The sequence below is a fragment of the Empidonax traillii genome, unplaced genomic scaffold (assembly GCF_003031625.1).
Source record: "Empidonax traillii isolate 1590-97213 ecotype Southwest subspecies unplaced genomic scaffold, ASM303162v1 scaffold819:size405531, whole genome shotgun sequence".
NCBI lineage: Eukaryota > Metazoa > Chordata > Aves > Passeriformes > Tyrannidae > Empidonax > Empidonax traillii.
In genome coordinates this window covers 209,962-228,096 of record NW_020956012.1, presented here as the reverse complement: position 1 = coordinate 228,096, position 18,135 = coordinate 209,962, and the positions used below count along the sequence as shown (strand labels likewise).

The following is an 18,135-nucleotide window of genomic DNA, read 5'->3' as shown; positions in this document are numbered from 1 at the left end:
GGGGCGTGGCCATGGAAATAGGAGCCCGGTTATGGGGAATGTGGGCGTGGTTATGCAAATCAGAGCCCCGGCTGGCGGGGGGCGGGGCCGGCCGGTGTCCGCTCAGACCCGGGCAGCGGCGGCGGCCGCGGCAGCGACGGCAGCGCCTCGGCTCGTCCATCGGCCCCTCCATCGCCTCGTCCGCCGCCTCCTCCATCGGCCCCTCCATCGCCTCCGCCACCGCGCCCCCCGCTCCGCCCGCCATGAACTCGCTGCTGTTCGGGGAGATGGCCCGCGCCTTCTCCCCCGCCGCCGCCGCCGCCGCCTCGTCCTCCTGCCCGCTGGGCCCCGGCGGCGGCGGCCCCACTGCGGCCGGCGGGGGCCCCCCGGTCACGGCCGCGCTGCGGAACGACCTGGGCTCCAACATCCACCTGCTCAAGGGGCTGAACGTGCGGTTCCGCTGCTTCCTGGCCAAGGTGCACGAGCTGGAGCGGCGCAACCGGCTGCTGGAGAAGCAGCTGGCGGCCCAGCAGAGCGAGCGCGACCGGCGGCTGCGCTACAAGACCTTCTCCCGGGACCAGGCGGTGCAGACGGACGGCGGGACCCCCCCGCTGCTGCCGCCGCCGGGCCCCGGGCACGGCGCGCTGCCCTCGCCGCCGCACTACGGGCGCCTGCCCGGCACCATCTGGAGCTACACCCAGGTCCGCCGCACCGGGGGAGGCGGCTTGGAGACCGTGCAGGGCCCCGGCGTGTCCTGGATCCACCCGGATGGGGTCGGCGTGCAGATCGACACCATCACCCCCGAGATCCGCGCCCTCTACAACGTGCTGGCCAAAGTCAAGCGGGAGCGCGACGAGTACAAGAGAAAGTGAGTGATGGGGAGAGGAGGGGGGGGCGGTGCGGGATGTCCGCGCCTGCACTGCGGGGAAACGGGACATCCTTCCTTGGGAGCGCCTGGGGGGAGCTCTGGGGACACGGGGACAGCGCTCCCCCCTCCCCGGGGCTCCCTCCCTCCCGAAAGAGGCTCGTCCCCAATGGGGGCTGAGCCTCACGTTGGCACCCAAAAAACCGTAGGATCTATCCCTGGGAGGATGGAGAGCCTGGTTGGGGTTGAGCCTCATGTTGGCACCCTGGAAACTGTAGGATCCATCCCCGGGGGGGATGGAGAACCTTGGTTTTAAAAGGAGCATTGCCAGCTTAACTTAAAAAAAAAAATGGAGAAGGGAAATAATCTCTTATTAATATTGCATTGCATAGTTACTCCTAAATTTAGCTCACTGTCATTTTCTGGTCCGATTACTCCAGTAGTCGATTTTTTTTTTTTGTGCCAGCTCCCCGAAATTAGCTCAGTGCTGCAATATTTGGGTTGCAAATACTGCAGGGGAGGGTTTGCACTCCCAAGATGTGCCTTGGAATTAGCCAAAACAAAAGCCTTTGTAAGCCCTGGAGGTCCTTCTTGGCCTGTGGGCAGCCCTGGGGTTGTGATGGTGCTCTCCCCCACCCGCGGTGATGGGTAAGGTTCCCTTGGATTGCTGGGTTTTAGCCGTGGCAGAGATGGAGGCCAGAGGAAAAAAAAAAGCTAGTTGGGATTCTGCAGGGAGATTCCTGCATTGTCTGACGAGCAGGCCCTTCGGGGCCGAGTTTGGACATATTTAGCCTTAAAATGCATTTCCTCCTCTCTTAGTCGTGTTTTTTTCCTGCAGAACGCACTGAATTCGTTGTTCTTTTCCTGGAGGCAGCCGGCATTTCCCGGCTCCGTGGCCTGTGGAGCGTGGCTGGGTTTCTCCTGTCCAGGGTGACAGACTGCAGTGAGCTCCTCAGGTCACGAGCAGCTTTTGTAACACACCTCCCTGCTGAAATAACTCGGCTCACAGACATTTTCTAGGCAGGTTTAGTCGTGGTTTGTGGCCTGTAAAGTGCTGTCTCCTTTCAGTGCATCTTCTTAGAGCTTATGTGCCCTGATTGCTCCATGGCTGGAGCTGCTGGTGGGGATGGAAATAAGCAGCTGGCCTCTGTTTTCCAGCCAGGGGTTGTGGGTGCCTTCGTGGCACGGGGTTGTTTTTGTTTTTCTGGTTGGTACCAGGGAGATGGGGTTGTGATGCCAGAGGAAGTTGTGCTGGTTGGCGGCTTGGTTAAGGGAGATACGTGTGGGTTGTGTCACCAGAAGTTGGGGATACTTCTTTTTAATGGCTCCGTGATTTATTTCTGCTTCTGGCTGAAAAGGAGACTTGTGGGCCTTCAGGTTCAGTCTTTCTACTTTCTTACTCGTTGGTGTAAAGCAGATTTTCACCCCAGTCTGTGTTCCTACACACTCAGGGATTGCTCAAACCGAATAAACCAAGTGGAGTGGAGCAGAACCTCAAGTCTTATTCTTGTTACCCTCTTACCCCTGGAACAGGTTTTTCTCTTGACAGTAAAGGGTGATGAACACATATCAACACGTATCACATCAGTGATGTTCTGTCTGCAGTGTGCATTTTATGGATGTTCATTACTGTGTGATTGGAATGGTTATTCCCTTGTTCTGTGACCTTCAGTCTCACATGGACATCACAGTCTTTTTTTGGGGGATTGGCTCTTTCATCTGGGGCCTTGAGCATGCTTAGGGAGCAATACTGTGCTGTTTAAATTCCCTTCTGGCACTCAGAGTAGATTAACCGATTCCATTTAATTTCCATGAGCTCATGGGGTGTTGCAGTGTTTGTCAGCAGCCCTGCAGATACTGGGATTGTGTGTGTTTGTGCAGGGCAGGGATTCTCTGCCCTGGCACATTTGTGTGTCTCTGCCTGTGTATAAATACGCACTTTGGGGTTTCTTTATCTTGCTGTGATCTCTTTGATGCTCAAGTCTTATTTAGGGAACTGAGTTCCAGGTGGAAAAGGAGCTTTGTGCCCATCTGATGGGGCTGTTGGGGCTTGCAGAGAGTTGGGCGCGTGCACAAATTCCCAGCACAGGTGGGTGACCAAGAAAATAACTATTTATTGGTTAGTTTGGGAACCAGCAGAACCCGCAGCCTTTCTGGAGCAACCAGGCCAAGGACCCACCAACCCCATATCCAGGGATGCTGAAGCAGATAATGATAATTGCATTGATGTCTTAAAGCAAGGGAGGCTCTTCCCCCTTTCCAGGGTGACCACTTGATTAAGGAGGTCAGGGCTAGCCAATGTTTCTGGTTTGAAATATTTGGCCACCAGGAAACCACCGGGCAGGTGATGGCAGGGAGAGCTACTCCAGGAAATACTGTGTTTCAGAGACTCATCTGTGATGCGTCTGTTGTTGTTGAAGACGAACTCACTGATGTCACACTTGTGAACTGAAAAATTCGGGGATGGAATTTGGAGGAGAAATAACCCCTTTTATTTCCTTTCTTTTGGAGGAAAAGCAGTTTTACTGCTATAAAAAAAATAGTGGAAGATCATTCAGGATGCTCTTTCCAGTGAAATTCTGCCTGTCCAATTTTTGGGCTTTGTTTGAGGAAAATACATTCAACTCCTTCGTTCCATTCCCCAAAATAATTGTTGTTGGACATCCTAACACAAGAAACTGGAGTTCTGAGGTCCAGACACTAGTAGAGTGCACAGTCAGTCCAGCACGTAGATCACATTTTACCCAGGCTTTTGCTTGTCCCTGAAGTAAAATGTTCCTTCTAAGGAGCCCTATTTCAGACCAAAACTGCCTTTTCTTTTTCCCCCCAGATGATGTTATTTTACTGAAATGGTGTATAAATTTGCATCTTTTTTTACTTGACACGTTGTATAATCTCATATTTTTTAGTAATGATCCTGATTTTACACTGGGGGTTATGATTTCAGCTGGGGGAATGAGCAAGGGAAGGAGTTTTGTAGGGAAAATGATGTTTATTTTCTTTAACTTTTATTCAAACTGCTGGTATTTAGAAGAGCTTTTGATCATAGATCTGATTCCAAATCAGATAATTTTATAGTTTATCCATCAGATCTTTTGTAACATTTTATCTATTACTGCCCTTTTAGCAAGAAAAGGTAAAATTGTCTTTCTGTAAATTTGCGCTTTTGCAGTCAAACCAGCTCAATAAAAAAATACCTTCTGGGACAGTTGACTGAAAATGGAGGAAAGTGTCAAATTTTTTAATCTGAAACACACAGGTGAAATGTGGGGTTTTTTCCAGACAGAATAAAAATAACAATCAACTGTTCTGGTTCTTCTCCTCTGAGGTGAGATGGAACAGCTGTGGGGTTTTGTATGGGCTGTGGTGGAATCTTGGATCTCTGTATCCCTCTGTCCATGGGGAACCACAGGAGGATAAGCAGGTTCAAGTGTGTGACCCTGGGAGAGATTTGGGGTTACTGTTCAGGTTATTTAGAGGGAAAATGGGGGATCTGAGGGGCAGCTGGGGTGTGAAACCAGCCCAGCTCCTCGTTGTGTTACTGCCTGTCCCTGGGACTTGTTTTTTGGGAGCTTTGTTCAGGTTTTATGGAGCTGAGAGGCCTTAGCACCTCAGCTGGAAGGTGCTGGGGAGCTGAAATGGGAAGGGGAGAACAAGTGGGATTTCCCCCCTATTCAGTTAAATCCTGTTGCTCCTCGAGGCTGAAGCGCTGCTGAAGGCACATGGAATGTGTCAGGGGGTGATTCAGGACACCCCAGACCCGGCTCCCTCAGGTGAGGTGCCCTCCCTTCCACCTGGAGACCTCCCTGGAAGTATCCAGGCACATCCCTGGAAGATCCCAGCTCATCCCTGTGTGTTGTGACAGTGGAAATGCTGCTGTGTGTGGCCGGCCCAGCTGCTGACTTGGTGAAATCCTTCTGCAGTCATTCCCTGCTTTTTTTTTTTTCCCCTCTGAGCTGCAGGAAGGCAGAGCTGCCTGTGCTCAGCTCCACTCTCAGCACTTGGGTAGATTTGTATATTATGGTTTCACAATTATTCTTAATTGCTGCAGATATTGTGTCTGCCAGATGTTGGTTGTCTTTTCCAGCACAGGCTTAACTGTTACTAAGAGCTCAACTGGAAATAATTGTTTTACCTCAGGATGGTATTTCATTTGGAAGATTAATAAAGTCCACTTGAAGAAGAGATTATCTTAAATTTGCTGCAGCTGGAAAGGACAAAGATTATCATTGTCAAAGGCACAAAGCGTCAAAACTCACTGGAGCTCGTTTTTTTAGAGAAGAGAACTTAATAAAAATGTGCTTAAGATAAGCCCTGGAGGAATGTCTGAAAATTTTTAAGGCTAAAATATCAGTGGTAACAAGATGCAAATGTTACACATAGACCCAATAAAAAACAAATAATTTCTTTATCCCTCTGGAGGAATGTGCCCAGTGTGGCAGACTGTCCCTGCCCCAATTGGTCACAGAGCTGTCTCTGTGTAAGGCCACACTTAGATGTCTCTTTAATTCTGCTATTTCTGCTTTTCTTTTTATGTTTTAGAGGGATAATTATGTTTCAATGTGCCTTTTTGTTGAAATCTAGTATTTTTTACAGCTTCCAGAGCAGCCACTCAGCCTGGTCTGGGGGATTTTTGGCTCCCCTTTACAAGATGTGGAGTTTGATATCAAATGCTCGCTCTGGTGAAACCTGAGACTCAGGCTTGAAAAGCCCTTTTTTTCAGAGGACGTCGGTTTTCTTTGTGGAGAAGGGATGAAATTGTCTAAATGTGAAAAAACTTGGCTGTATAACACAAATATCCAGTTATAATTGTTGGTTGGAAAGTGGTACCGCTTGGAGCTGTGCAAATTAAACACTGTAAGAATAATGTTGCCTTAAATAATACCCTCTTTCCTTCTAAATCGCTGCTGCACAGACACATTTACAACACTCGTGGATATCTGGAGCGCTCTCACAAATCTCAGATTTATTAATTTTTTTTCCCCACAGCTGGAAACTGGAACTTCTGGGTTGTAGTAACAGAGGAGAAGTTTTGGAAGGAGAGGAAGATGCTTTTCCCTTTGATCCTGCTTTCTGTTGGGGCTGTACTTTAAGTAGATAAATCTCTGTGTGTGCCTTAAACTGGTTTGTAATGGGAGAGACCAGGGAGGGCTGAGATTGTTAGGAGTGATTTGAAGTAACTGTCTTAGCTCTGCAAGTTATTCTGAGCTTTATCTTTGCTCTGAATTCTAATTAAAATAATGAATTTGTAGATGAACTGGAAGAAAAATCACCCCCTCGTGTTGTGGTTGAGTTTCAGAGAAACTTGGACCAGGATTTGTGCCGAGTTCTTCGAGAAAAAGCTTCCTCTGCTGCAGGAGAACCACAGGGCTTTCTCTGTGTATTTTGAACTTACCCTTTGGTTCCTCCCGTGACTCACCCTGGGAAACTTTGGGCTTTCTGAAGGCTAAAAAACCAGATTTTCAGAGCACAGCATAACACTGGGAGCAGAACCCCTCAAATAGCTCTGATCTTAAGCTCAAATAATCTCCCCAGACTTTGCAATTTAGGGCTGAGGTGAAAACAAACACAGAAACAAGTTATTTCCAGCTCTTCGTCACGGATAATCACGGGCTTTTGGAGCAGGATTGGAGCTAAAGAGAGCCCTGAACCCACCTACAGCTCAGCAGCTGCTTTTTTGTGGTTCATGGTTTGTGGTGATGCTCTGCCAGGTCTCAGTTTGGCTTCCTGCGTCTGCTTTTCTCTGACTAAATTTACTTTTTTTTTTTTTTTTTTTTTTTTAATTTTGCTAGAAATACTCACAAGGATGTTGTTTTTTACGCTTTAAGGGACCTCGTGGGTCCCTTCCCACCTGCGATATTCTGATTCAAATCTCCATTTTAATGTTTAAACACAGCTTCTTTTGTTTGCACAGGAAAGGAAGAGATTTATTTCATTCTTTTTAAGTGTAAAAGCTGAACAGAGGGTATCTGTACATTGTTCAGTATAACTGAAACTCTTCTGTGGCCTCGTGACCTCTTCCTGTGAAAAATTACCCTGTTCCAAGAACCCTGAAGTGGTAAGAAAGGAGTGATAACAAAAGGTAATAAGTGATAGGGAAAAATGGGTCAAGATTGCTTGGGAAGCAAGGTACAGGGAAATCATGGAATCCCAGACTGATCTGGGTTCGAAAGGACCTCAAAGATGATCCAGCTCTACCCCCTGCCATGGGCAGGGACACATTCCACCAGCCCAGGTTGCTCCAAGCCCCGTCCAACCTGGCCTTGGACACTCCCAGGGATGGGGCAGCCCCAGCTTCTCTGGGCACCCTGTGCCAGGGCCTGCCCACCCTCACAGGGAAAGATTCCTTCCCAATATCCCACATAATAATGCACAGCTCTGTTTCTAAACTAGTTTTCAGAGTCTGTCCTGCTCTGCCCCACCACACATGTGGCTTCTGTAGGGGATTGGCTTCATTTTCCCGTCTCCAGTTCCATTCTGCATCAGCATTTCAGTGCTCTCCAGCTGCTTTCCTGTGCTGCTGTTATCCTGATCGTGTTTTTCTTAAATTTCTAAGCATTCTCCTGTTCTTGCATCTGAAGGGAAGGAACTTGCCTCCACTTTATTTGAAATAAAGGGCAAAAATAAGATTAATGTGGTGATATCCTGGGCACAGAGAGCTTGTTGAATTTCAGATATATTGTTAAAATGCTTTGATTTGGGTCTGTCTTTTCTCGCAGCGACAGGACAAGAGGAAACGGCCTCAAGTTGCATCAGAAGAGGTTTAGATTGGGTATTTGAAAAATTCCTTCATGGAAAGGGTGGTCAGACACTTGAACAGGCTGCCCAGGGCAGTGGTGGAGCCCCCATCTCTGGAAGTGGGGTGGGGGGAACAGGGTTGAGGTGCCTGTGCCTGCTGATGATGGAGGAGTCATTGAGGAGGGTGGGATTTGGGTTTGATGCCAAAGAAATAAGTCTTTCCTAATCCCTGGTGTCACCTGGTCTAGAAACAGTTCTTATCAGATCATTCTGCTTCAAATTCAACGTGAAAAAAGCTCAGGTGATCTTACAGTGCTGGCTGGGGTGTTAGCAGAGGCCCTGCTGGATGCTTTGTGGGAATTCTGGAAAGATTCAATGACTTCTGCTGTGGCAGAAGGTGGCAACCAGGAGACACGTATTTTATCCCAAAGGGATTACCGAGGTGCTTAGTTTCAAAAACCTTTATAAAAATTAAATTATTAGCTGTTGTTTACAAGAGTTAAAGTGTGTGGGAATCTTTTGTGCGTTGTTTGCTGTGAGTGGTGTCAGTCCATTTACAAAAATGACTCTGGATCTCCTTCAATAGCAGAAAATCAAGTGGGTTGGGAGTGAATGGTGCTCTGTGCCCATTTAGGACAAGTCCTGCTTGTTAGTGACACAGGACATGGACCAGTGACAGTGTCACTGTGTGAAAGTGAATCACAGATGATGTGATTCCTGCAGCCCTTTTGTTCCAGCATCTCCACACGAACTCATCTCCATGTGACTCTCTGGGACTGGGCTCCTTTGGAAGCAGCTTGCTGGACTTGATGTGCCCCAAAACATTCTTAATTTGAATCCTCATCCAAGTAGATTTTGGGCCTGAATGGGGTCACGTCAGCCTTCTGTGTCATGGCTTCAAAAATAGGCCCGGTGCTGCTCCTTCTCTCTGGAGACATGTTCATTTGTCCCTTTTTTTGGACTTTTTCTGCCCAGAAAGCATCAGCATTCATTGTTTTAGAGAAGGAGTTGAGCTGGGTGGGATCAAAAGCTTGATCACCGCTGTAGTGTTGGAGCTCAGAGCTTAACTTTCAATCTGATGCTCATTTCAGTGTGTTTATTGTGAATTTGCACTGAAATTCAATGGAAACCAAGACTTGGTGTTACAGCCTGTGCCTGAGTTCCATGTAACTTCTCAAACCTCTTGGTCCTGTGGACAAACCATTTAAGATTTCCCAATCTTAAGCTTCCAGGAGCAGGTAAACTTGAGCTAAAGCTCTGTATTATCTGACTGTGGGGACACAGGGCTGCCCCAGCCTCACAAACCCAGTTTTACTTGCTGTGAAAGGTTTGGGGGGTTGTGTGTGTCCCAGGACTGGGTGCAAAACATGACAGCTCAGAGATCCTGGACTAAAAAGAAGAGGAATTAACTCACTCTTCTTCATGTGGGCAAGAAAAGTTGTTAATTTGCAGTGGCTCATTAAGCCAGAGGAAGGGATGATGAAGGAAGCAATGAGGTACAGCAGGACTGGATCCCCCTTGCCCTTAAATACAGGGTTTAGTCCATGCAGTGACTCAGGCTGGAATTTGAGATCAAAGGGATCCTAGCCCCGTATTTATTCTAAATCAGTGGTTCCAATGGAAAATCTATTTCTGCCTGTGGATTCTTACAGATAAAGTTTGTCTCTGAGGGGAGAAAATAGAATTATGCATTTTTTTAAAATGCAACTCTCTCTTACACAGAGAACAGAATTTAAATTCATCAGGCCCATGTCAGTTCAATCATTAGAAGCCAAGCCCTGACAAGTCAAATCTAGTTAAAAAGAAGAGTAGGTATTGGTGTAAATTTACATAATTCTATACATTGGCAGGGGCACATTAATACTGAACCATAATGGGAATATTTTAATATTAATATTTAGTATTTCAAACAGCTGTTGTCATTGAAACTGCTGCAAGAAAATCCCCCTCTTGCAGGCAGAAACTAAATCTTTATTTTCCCCTCTAAACTTTTCCATCAGGCACTGACCATATGGTGAAGCATTGGGCAGTCTGGATTCTTTTTCCAACTCTTCTAATAAATTTTTTCCCCAAATGAGTATTCCAGAATCACCTTCCCTTTGGCTCTTTGTCATCCACACGATTTTGAAACCATTCTTTTTTTTTTTTTTTTTTTTTTTTTTTTTTTTTTTTTTTTTTTTTTTTTTTTCATTTTTCTCCCCTTTTATTATTTTGTTTAAAGAAAAAGAGGGGAGGAAAAAAAAAGCACTTCAGAACTCCTTAGTGCCCTGGAAAATGTTTTGCTGCTAATCTGTATTCTTAGCTGCTGGTTGTCAGTGGGAGACCAGCTTTTCTTGTTAAAGGGACAAAGTGACCCTGGGAATGACATCCCACGTGCAGAGAGGCTGTGGGGTGTTGTATCCCCTTGGGAATGGCCGTGGGATGGCCGTGATTCCCGTGGTGAAACCACCCCAAAGGACAGCGAGCTCTGCTGGGCCTGATCTGCAAATAAACCCATTTTACGTCCTTTTTTCTCTTCCCTTCTGGGCATCAGATCCTTCTCTCCATTAATATGCAATGCAGGCAGGCTCTTCCCCGTTCAGTTTTGTGGCTGGAAGGAATTTTCTGTCTTATTATTTACTGATTTTTTTTTTTTAAGGTAGGTGGGAGCCTCAGTCAGGGCAGACCCTTGGCTGTGGGTGCTGAGGGACTGAGCTGCTGTTGCTTTGTTTCAGCCCTGAAAGAAGTGTCACCCTATTTCCTTTTTCTTTTCCTTTTCCAGTGCTCAGTGAAGCATTAGTTGCTGTTTGATTTTTCTCCTATAAAATTCCCAGTGAGATACAGCTCTAGGCCCGTGGGCAGGGATTTAGCCCTGTGGTGAGCTCTGATTTAGGGGGGGTTTAGGTCCATGACTCAGCTTAATTCTCCTGTAATTGCACAGCAGCTGAATGAGGTCACTGTCTCAGTCACTCTGCTCCTTCTCCCTGGCCTTTTGCTGTGAGGCAAGGCTGAAAGAATTGGGATTGTTCAGCCTGGAGAAGAGAAGGATTTGGAGTGACCCAATTGTGGCCTCCCAGTACCTGAAGGAGCCGACGGGAAAGAGTGAGAGGTAGAATTTACAAGGGTCTGGAGTGACAGGACAAGGAAGAATGGCTTCAGACTGACAGAGAGCAGGGTTGGATGGGATATTGGGAAGAAATCCTTCCCTGTGAGGGTGAGCAGGCCCTGGCACAGGGTGCCCAGAGAAGCTGTGGCTGCCCCTGGATCCCTGGGAGTGTCCAAGGCCAGGTTGGACGGGGCTTGGAGCAACCTGGGCTGGTGGAAGGTGTCCCTGCCCATGGCAGGGGGGGGGGATGGGATGATATCTAAGAAAGATCCCTTCCAACCCAAACCATTCTGGGATTCTGTGATAACCACGTTTGCCCTGGAATTCTCTGCAGTCCATCCCTTCCCCTCCATACATATCACTGCCCTCACTGTACCCCCCCACTGTTAAAAATCTAGTACTAACAATTATGTTCTTGGAAACAGAGAGAGCAAAAAACAACTTTAACATTTGTGTGAATTTCAAACTGTTTTGCCTTTGTGCAAGTATTTAAAAATGCCTAGTGTTGGATTTTATATCCCAGCTGTCATCTTTATTAATTCTCTTCCATTGAAATGGCAGAGTGCTGTGGTTTAATGATAGTTCTCTAAGGCTAGTCACCGTAATTAAGTGGGAATACTAAACTTTATTAATCTGCCCATTGTACAAGAGGTGATTAAAACAGTTTAAACAGGGTGTACATTCTTCTGTTTGTTGAAGGCCCATATGAGGAGTGTTGTGTGTTCCTCAAGTGTCATCGGAGCCCTTGAAGAGCAGTTTATTTCTTGCTCTTTGTTAGTACTTGTGTTCTTACAATCCTGACACCGCATATGAGAAGTACTCTTAAATATATGTACATTTGCCAAGGTAATAAAGCTCCTGAAATGTAGATTTTGGATCTACAAGAACTCTATTAGACGTGCTGTGCCTTCCCTCCAGTGCCCTCAGAGCCCTTGAACAACAGTTTATTTATTTTGTTGCCATAATCTTGACACTGCACATAAAAGGTGCCCTTAAATGTATTTACTTTTACAAAGGTAATAAAACTCTTGAAACATTGATGAGATAATGGATATATAGTAGCACTGTTGGGAGACTTTGCTACCTACTGGGTGTCTCTTCCACCTGTCCTCCTGACTCCTGAGAGCAGATAAGCATTATCTTTTTGTAATAAACTGCTTATTTGATCTTTAGTAGGTTCAGTAAAAGTATTTAGTATTGGGGCAGAGATTTAGGTTACTTTAACTCTTTATTTTGAGTTTGAGTGACCTTAGCTCTCAGTTTTGAGGCTGGTTCTTAAAGGATTTGAAGGAAGAGGGAGGGCAGAGGAGATACAGCTAAGGACAAGGAGAGCAGGGAGCACTTCAACTGCAATTTGCAATTATTTTTGCCATTTCAGGCTGAAGAACTGCAGAAGTGAATGAAAATGGTGCTGTAACAAATTCCAGCTGGATCTTGGGTTCCTTTCCACAGAGTAATCCTGATCTCTTATCACTTGGTCTTATCAGAGTCTTTGAGAATTACTGAGGTGATAACAGCAGTGGTTACAGAGCAGCTGGGAAGGAAAGGCTGTGTATAGAAAGCATTTACTCATGAAATCAGTAAGTAAATAAAGGCCTTTTATGAGAGAGGATGTTAAACACCAGTGTTTTGAACTTTGTGCAGGTTCCATTCTAACAGCTAAGCTTAGCAAGTGTACAGTTAATTACATAGTTTATTTACAGAATGGATCATTTTTTTTCCTGGAATGGATCTGTTTTTCCCTGAAATGGGTGATTTACCTCATTACTGAAATGAGAGAAGATGGGAATATCTGTTGGACAGGAGGTGGAGTCCATGTGTCGGTGGGTGACAGTGTGTTGGAAATGGTGCTGTCATGGGTTATTTTGTGCTGTGCCAATGATGTATTTTCTTTTAAGGTCACTAGGGAGCTCAGATGCAGCATGTACTATTTCAGGTGTATCCCTGAAAGCAATCCTTCAGGAAGGCCATCAGTGGAACTGGATTTGTTTTCAGCTGTGGGAGTCAGGCAGAGAGCCTTGGTTTACTCAGTGACACTGAGCTCACTGCAAACCTCTCCTCACAAGGGTCCCACCTGGGGATCCTTTGGTGACACTTGCTTTGAACCCTCAGACTCAATATGAGCTCAAATTTCAGTTTAGGAGGATCCCTGCTCCTCCTGGAGAGCAGGAGAGCCCTAGTGCAGCACTCCCAACATCCAGGTTTCCCTTTTCATAACAGGTTGCCCTGAAGTCACAAGGCAGTTGTAAAAAGAAATAATCCTCACCCTACATGGGAAAACTTTCCTGTAGTTACAAGCCTGGTGGATGATTCCTTAGAGCTGTGATGTAAGAATATTCCATGGAGTCACGAGCTGAGATAATGCTCTATTTTGACTTGGCAGCCTCCACCAGGACATTCATGAGAACTTTCATTAGGTGTTTATAGGAAAGGGAAAGGAAAAACATGCCACAGAAGTTTGCCTGGACTTTCCGACAGCTTAGCCTTAGACCTTATTATGGCTTTAAATCCCTCCTGGAACTCCTTGTCTCCTCAGCTGCCAGAATTTTGGCCAAGTGTCTGCCTGGTGCTGGGAGGCCTCGGCAGCAGGAGGTGAGAAATTACAAGCGAAATGTAGTTCACCATAAAAATACAAATGGATTTTTAAAATGGTGATGGTGAACATTAGAGCACACTTTTCTATCCTGTTTTTTAAGTGGCTGCTAGGCCAGAACTATGTACAATTATTCTCTTTTGTACTGTGAGTGTTCTTGATTATAATTAGATTTCCAGTCTGGTTGACTGTGTGCTTTCTTATTCTTTTTCCTCTTGCACAAGAACCCTCTTCCATACTGGTGCTTTTTATCGGCTCTGGAAGTGTCTCCTGTGTTCTGGGGATGATAAAAAAAAAACAACAGCAAAAAAAAAACCAAAAAACCAACACCAAAAAAAAACCCCCAAAACCAAAAACCACAAAAAAAACCCCCAAAAAAACCCAAACAAACAAAGAAAAACCCACACCAACCAAAAATGAAACAAAGAACTGGGAATTCAAGGTAAAAAAAAAAAAAAAAAAAAAAAAAGTGAGGGAAGAGGGGAAATTTGGTTATTTATGGAAAAATATGGATTCTTCTTGTATTGTTAAAAACTTAAGGGAAAACCTTGAAAATGAGCTCAAGTGTCATGGCCTGGATTTTATCTCGAAGTGATAGAGCTCTTGGGGTTCTTGGCCTCAGAAACAAGTTCTGCCAGATTCTGGTGTGGTCCTGGGTGCTGGTAGTACCTTTATTGACCTGTTTGGTTTATTAATGGCTATTTTATATTGCTCTAAAATTAATATGCTAAAATGGAGGTGAAGGACTAAGAGTTTGAAGGAGTGTACTGGGAGAGGATAAGCAGGATGGGCCCCCTCCTTTGGAAATCACAGTGTATCAAGGCCAGATAAATTTTAGCTTGGAAAATGGGAGTTGAAAGTCATATTTGGTGGAGAGCTGCAAAGAGCTTTCATTTATTGCAAATATTTGCTTAACACTACCTAATGTGGATTTTTCCTAAAGTCCTCATGTTATTAGTATTGCATCTTAGCCAACTATTAAAACTGTATTGAAGGCTGGAACAAGGTAGAGTTTTTTGTCGTGTTTATTTAATTTTTAAAAAATTATTTAAATTTTTTATTCTTTTTTTTTTTTTTTCTTTTAAACTTTTTTTCTTTTAAGCTTCTGGGCCAGGCTTGCTGGCTCCTATCTCCTGCCGTTGAAATACATTTGATTAGACGAAGAGCATGAGGCAATTCTGAAGTTTCCCTAAACAATGGCTGGATTTTGCTGTGATTGCTCTGTGACTCAGTTATAATAATCCCTTTCCATTGTGCAGTTTCATGGCTGTGCTGGAGTTTTGTTGGGAACTCCCTTACAAACAAACCGACTTCCAATTTGCAGGAGATGCTTTTCCTCGCTCCGTTCTGTTCCACCGCAGCCTGTGTTTATTCCAGTAATGATGTGGCTGCTGGAGATGAGCTGTCCAAAGGAATCACATGGCTTTACTGGGACACTGGGATAATGACACTCTGTGTTCCCCAGCCCAGCCTCCTCTTTGTCTACTCAGGGGCTCTGAAGCTTGTTTTGACCTTTCCAGTGCAGGAAAACAACAATCCTACAAGTTTCTCACGTTAGCACTTGGACCAAAAAAATTGGAGACGATGAACAGCCTGTGCAAGAAGTGAAGTGGGATTTAAAAGCACTGGATGGGCTTCTGCTTCCTGCCCTGCTATTGCAAAAGAAAAAAACCCCAAACTTCAAGATATCCAACTTCTGCTTCTCATTTGTTCAGAGATGCTGAACACGTCTGTAGTGAAATTTAACCCCCCTCCATTCCACAGGTGGGAAGATAAACATAAAGCTGTTTCTCAGGCTGGTTTTTGGATTTTACAGGGAGCTTAAAAAAAATATTGACTTAAATCAGTACTTTTCTTCAGGCTCACAGTCCTTCACCTCAAGTCTTATAGGTCGATGATCTTAGAGGTCTTTTCCAGCCTTACTGATTCTGTAGCGGCTGTTGCTGTATTTTGGTAGTATTTTCTTCAAACAGCGTGGTCATCAGTGAGTTTACTCAGCTGAATTTCCCAGCAGTTTCATATATTTGCCTGTGCCACAGCGTTAGGACAAACACCTGAACGCACAATGTACTAAATACTACAAAACTACAGCTTTTCAATAGGCAGAGCTGCAAAAGAAGTGTAAATAAATGTCTATACACACTGGGCTGTCACTGATGCAGGAGGTTTGTAGTCCTTATGTTTGCTGGAGATTCCCTTACATGGGAATTCAGGATTTGATAATTAACTCGTAGCCAGCAGCGCTCCCAGCAATGTAATCCCGTGCTTTTGGGATTACCTGTTTCCAAGCGAGGCAGAGTAATTACTTTATCTGCTGTTGTGACAACAATTTTACAGGAGTGGGATGTTCTTTGGGGCTGTTCCCTAAGCTGTGCCCCCAGTTTTCTCCTACAGGCCTGGAGGAGAGCTCTGTGCATCCCTTAGTGGTAAAGGAGATAAAGGTTTGCTGTGTTAATGTGCAAAAATGAGTGTGGAGCTGCTGTTCTGTAGGAAATGGTTTGATCAGACAGCAAGGACTTGTCTGTGAGCTGAAAATGAGAGTGTGGCACAGAGACTGCTGGGCTGAGCTTTAAAAAAATGGGATTCCTTCCCAATTTTACAAGTTACTGGAGTTCTGGTGGAACTTCCCTGCTTCTGTGGTGGGGGTTGGAACGAGAAGGTCTTTAAGGTCCCTTCCAACCCAAATAGTTCTGTGACTCTCCGTTCCCTCTTTGTTTTCTAATTTTGTCAGTCCATGGGGTCGCTGGCCCAACATTCACCCTAAGACCTCTCAGAGGTAAATGAGAACAGCAGCACAAGGAAAACCCTTGGAAGTAGGAGGCCATCCTCCAGTATTGTGAAATCAGGATGTGTCCACCTTAAATTTCCTTTTCATTATTAGTGGAAGTATGTGTAGAGAGAGAAAGGAAAAATAAGTGGATATATCTACAAAATGGGGGAAATGCCTTGAATTTAATTGATACAAGAGGAAGAGAACTGGAATTTGAGCATTTTCCCAGGAAAACTGAAGTAGTAGCCTCCAAGGCTACAGTAATATCTACAAAGGTAACTTAGTTCTGCACAGTTGAGCTAAAAAGAAGCCCAACATGCAGTGCTGTGATTCTGATCATGCCAAAAGTGTCACGATCTGTGTCAAAGGGGTGTTTGGGTATAAATATTAGTCAGACCAAATTGTGTTTATTGTGCCAGGCGTGGGCATATTCCTGCAGTCAGAGCTGACTTGTCAAGCAAAGTGTCTGTCTGTCATCTCCTTTCAGAATAAAATGTCATTGCAGATACCCTGGAGACACTGGAAGGTCCCACTTCCCTGCAGTTGCCTGAATTCAGACTTATTGTAGGAATTGGGTATCCTGGGGGCACAGAGAGTAGTAGTGCCTGTCTTAATGACAAAGAACAGCTTGCTAGAAGTTGATATTCTAGCTAATTCAGTTCTTTTGCAGCTCATGTCTCTGATGTATTCCTGATGGCTCCAAGGCTGTCTGAAAAAAAAACCCAGGGGCTGTCTTGGAAATCGGAAGTTTAAAGTCTAAAATTCATTATAACATTTCCCTTTTTCAGTGGAGAACCTTGCAGAGGCTTTTGACAGGTTCATCTTCTCTGCATTGTGAGTTTTCCCCCTCCCTACTGATGGTTTTGCCTAGTCCTGAGTTATTGATATGTTTCCAATTGTACACTGGTTTATCCATGCTTTCCCCCCTAAAACAAACACCCAGGCCAACCTTGTAAACCTTCCTTTGCCCAAGCTGCTGTTTCTCCCAAGGCTCTTTTGTGAGGAACAGTTCTGGGAATGCTGCAGTTCCTGGGAAGCTCTCTGGCAATGGAAGGCAGGCAGTGCCTCTGCTCATGTTATCAAACAAATCCCTCTCTCCTTCCCTGGGGGCTGCTCTGCCACCCCTAGAGCTGCATTTCAGCTGTCCAGAGCTGCAGTAGATCCCCACTGCACTTATTTGTTCATGCTCAAGAGCTGTACATTTTTTCAAGGGTTTCTCTTTGGCTCTGCCTGCTGGGGAGGGGGAAAGCACATGAAGAAATCCTTCCCTGGGAGGGTGGGCAGGCCCTGGCACAGGGTGCCCAGAGAAGCTGTGGCTGCCCTTGGATCCCTGGAAGTGTCCAAGGCCAGGTTGGACGGGGCTTGGAGCACCCTGGGCTGGTGGAAGGTGTCCCTGCCCATGGCAGGGGATAGAGCTGGATCATTTTTGAGGTCCCTTCCAATCCAAACCAGTCTGGGATTCAATGAAATCTAATTCTGTGAAATCATGCTTGATCTCTTATTTCTTGTGGCTTTGGTGCTGGGACACTTGAGGGAAAAGATATAGAAAGCAAAGTTTAGTTTACCTTCTGCATCCATTATCATATCCTGAATTACATCCTAAACCTTTCTCCACCACCTCACAATTGGTGGTATCTTATCAGCCAGAACAGTTTATGACTAACCCCAAATTATTTCTCTGCAGGAAAACGTTGTGTTCCTGTGATGGCAAAATGGTGGGAGGTGTGGAGGACATTAGTGATAAAATGTTAATTTTAATTATACTCCCCTTCTAGAGTGTGGGTACTTTATTTATAAAGATTGCACAGAGGCCTTTTGTGGTTTTGTTCCTTGAAATGTAATGGAACTGTTCTTCCTCAGCAGTTCTCCTTTCCCTGTGCCTCAGATGACCAGGAGTAGCAGAAGAGCCAGGCACAAATGTACAGATGCCATGAGTTTCCATGAAACACTAAAAACAATTCCTGTACCTGACCAGGTTCTCTTTCAGGAAGGCCCTCCTGGATTCTATGGGTAGGAGTTGTGGCTTTGAACACTTCTGATGGGTTTAACCTGTTAAACAATCCTTGAAGTCTTTTGTAGCTGCAGATTGGGCACATCAGTGCTAG

At 45.4% G+C, this 18,135-nt stretch overlaps 1 protein-coding gene across 1 annotated transcript in view; it reads left to right on the top strand.

Annotated features, from left to right (window-relative positions):
• Positions 1 to 203: 203 nt before the first annotated feature.
• IFFO2 (intermediate filament family orphan 2) overlaps positions 204 to 18,135 on the top strand; it is a 37,610-nt gene continuing 19,678 nt past the window's right edge. Inside the window, exon 1 of the mRNA XM_027901891.1 lies at positions 204 to 847. Coding sequence (XP_027757692.1) covers positions 243 to 847 — 605 coding nt within the window. The 5' untranslated portion in view covers positions 204 to 242. The remainder of the gene's footprint in view (positions 848 to 18,135) is intronic.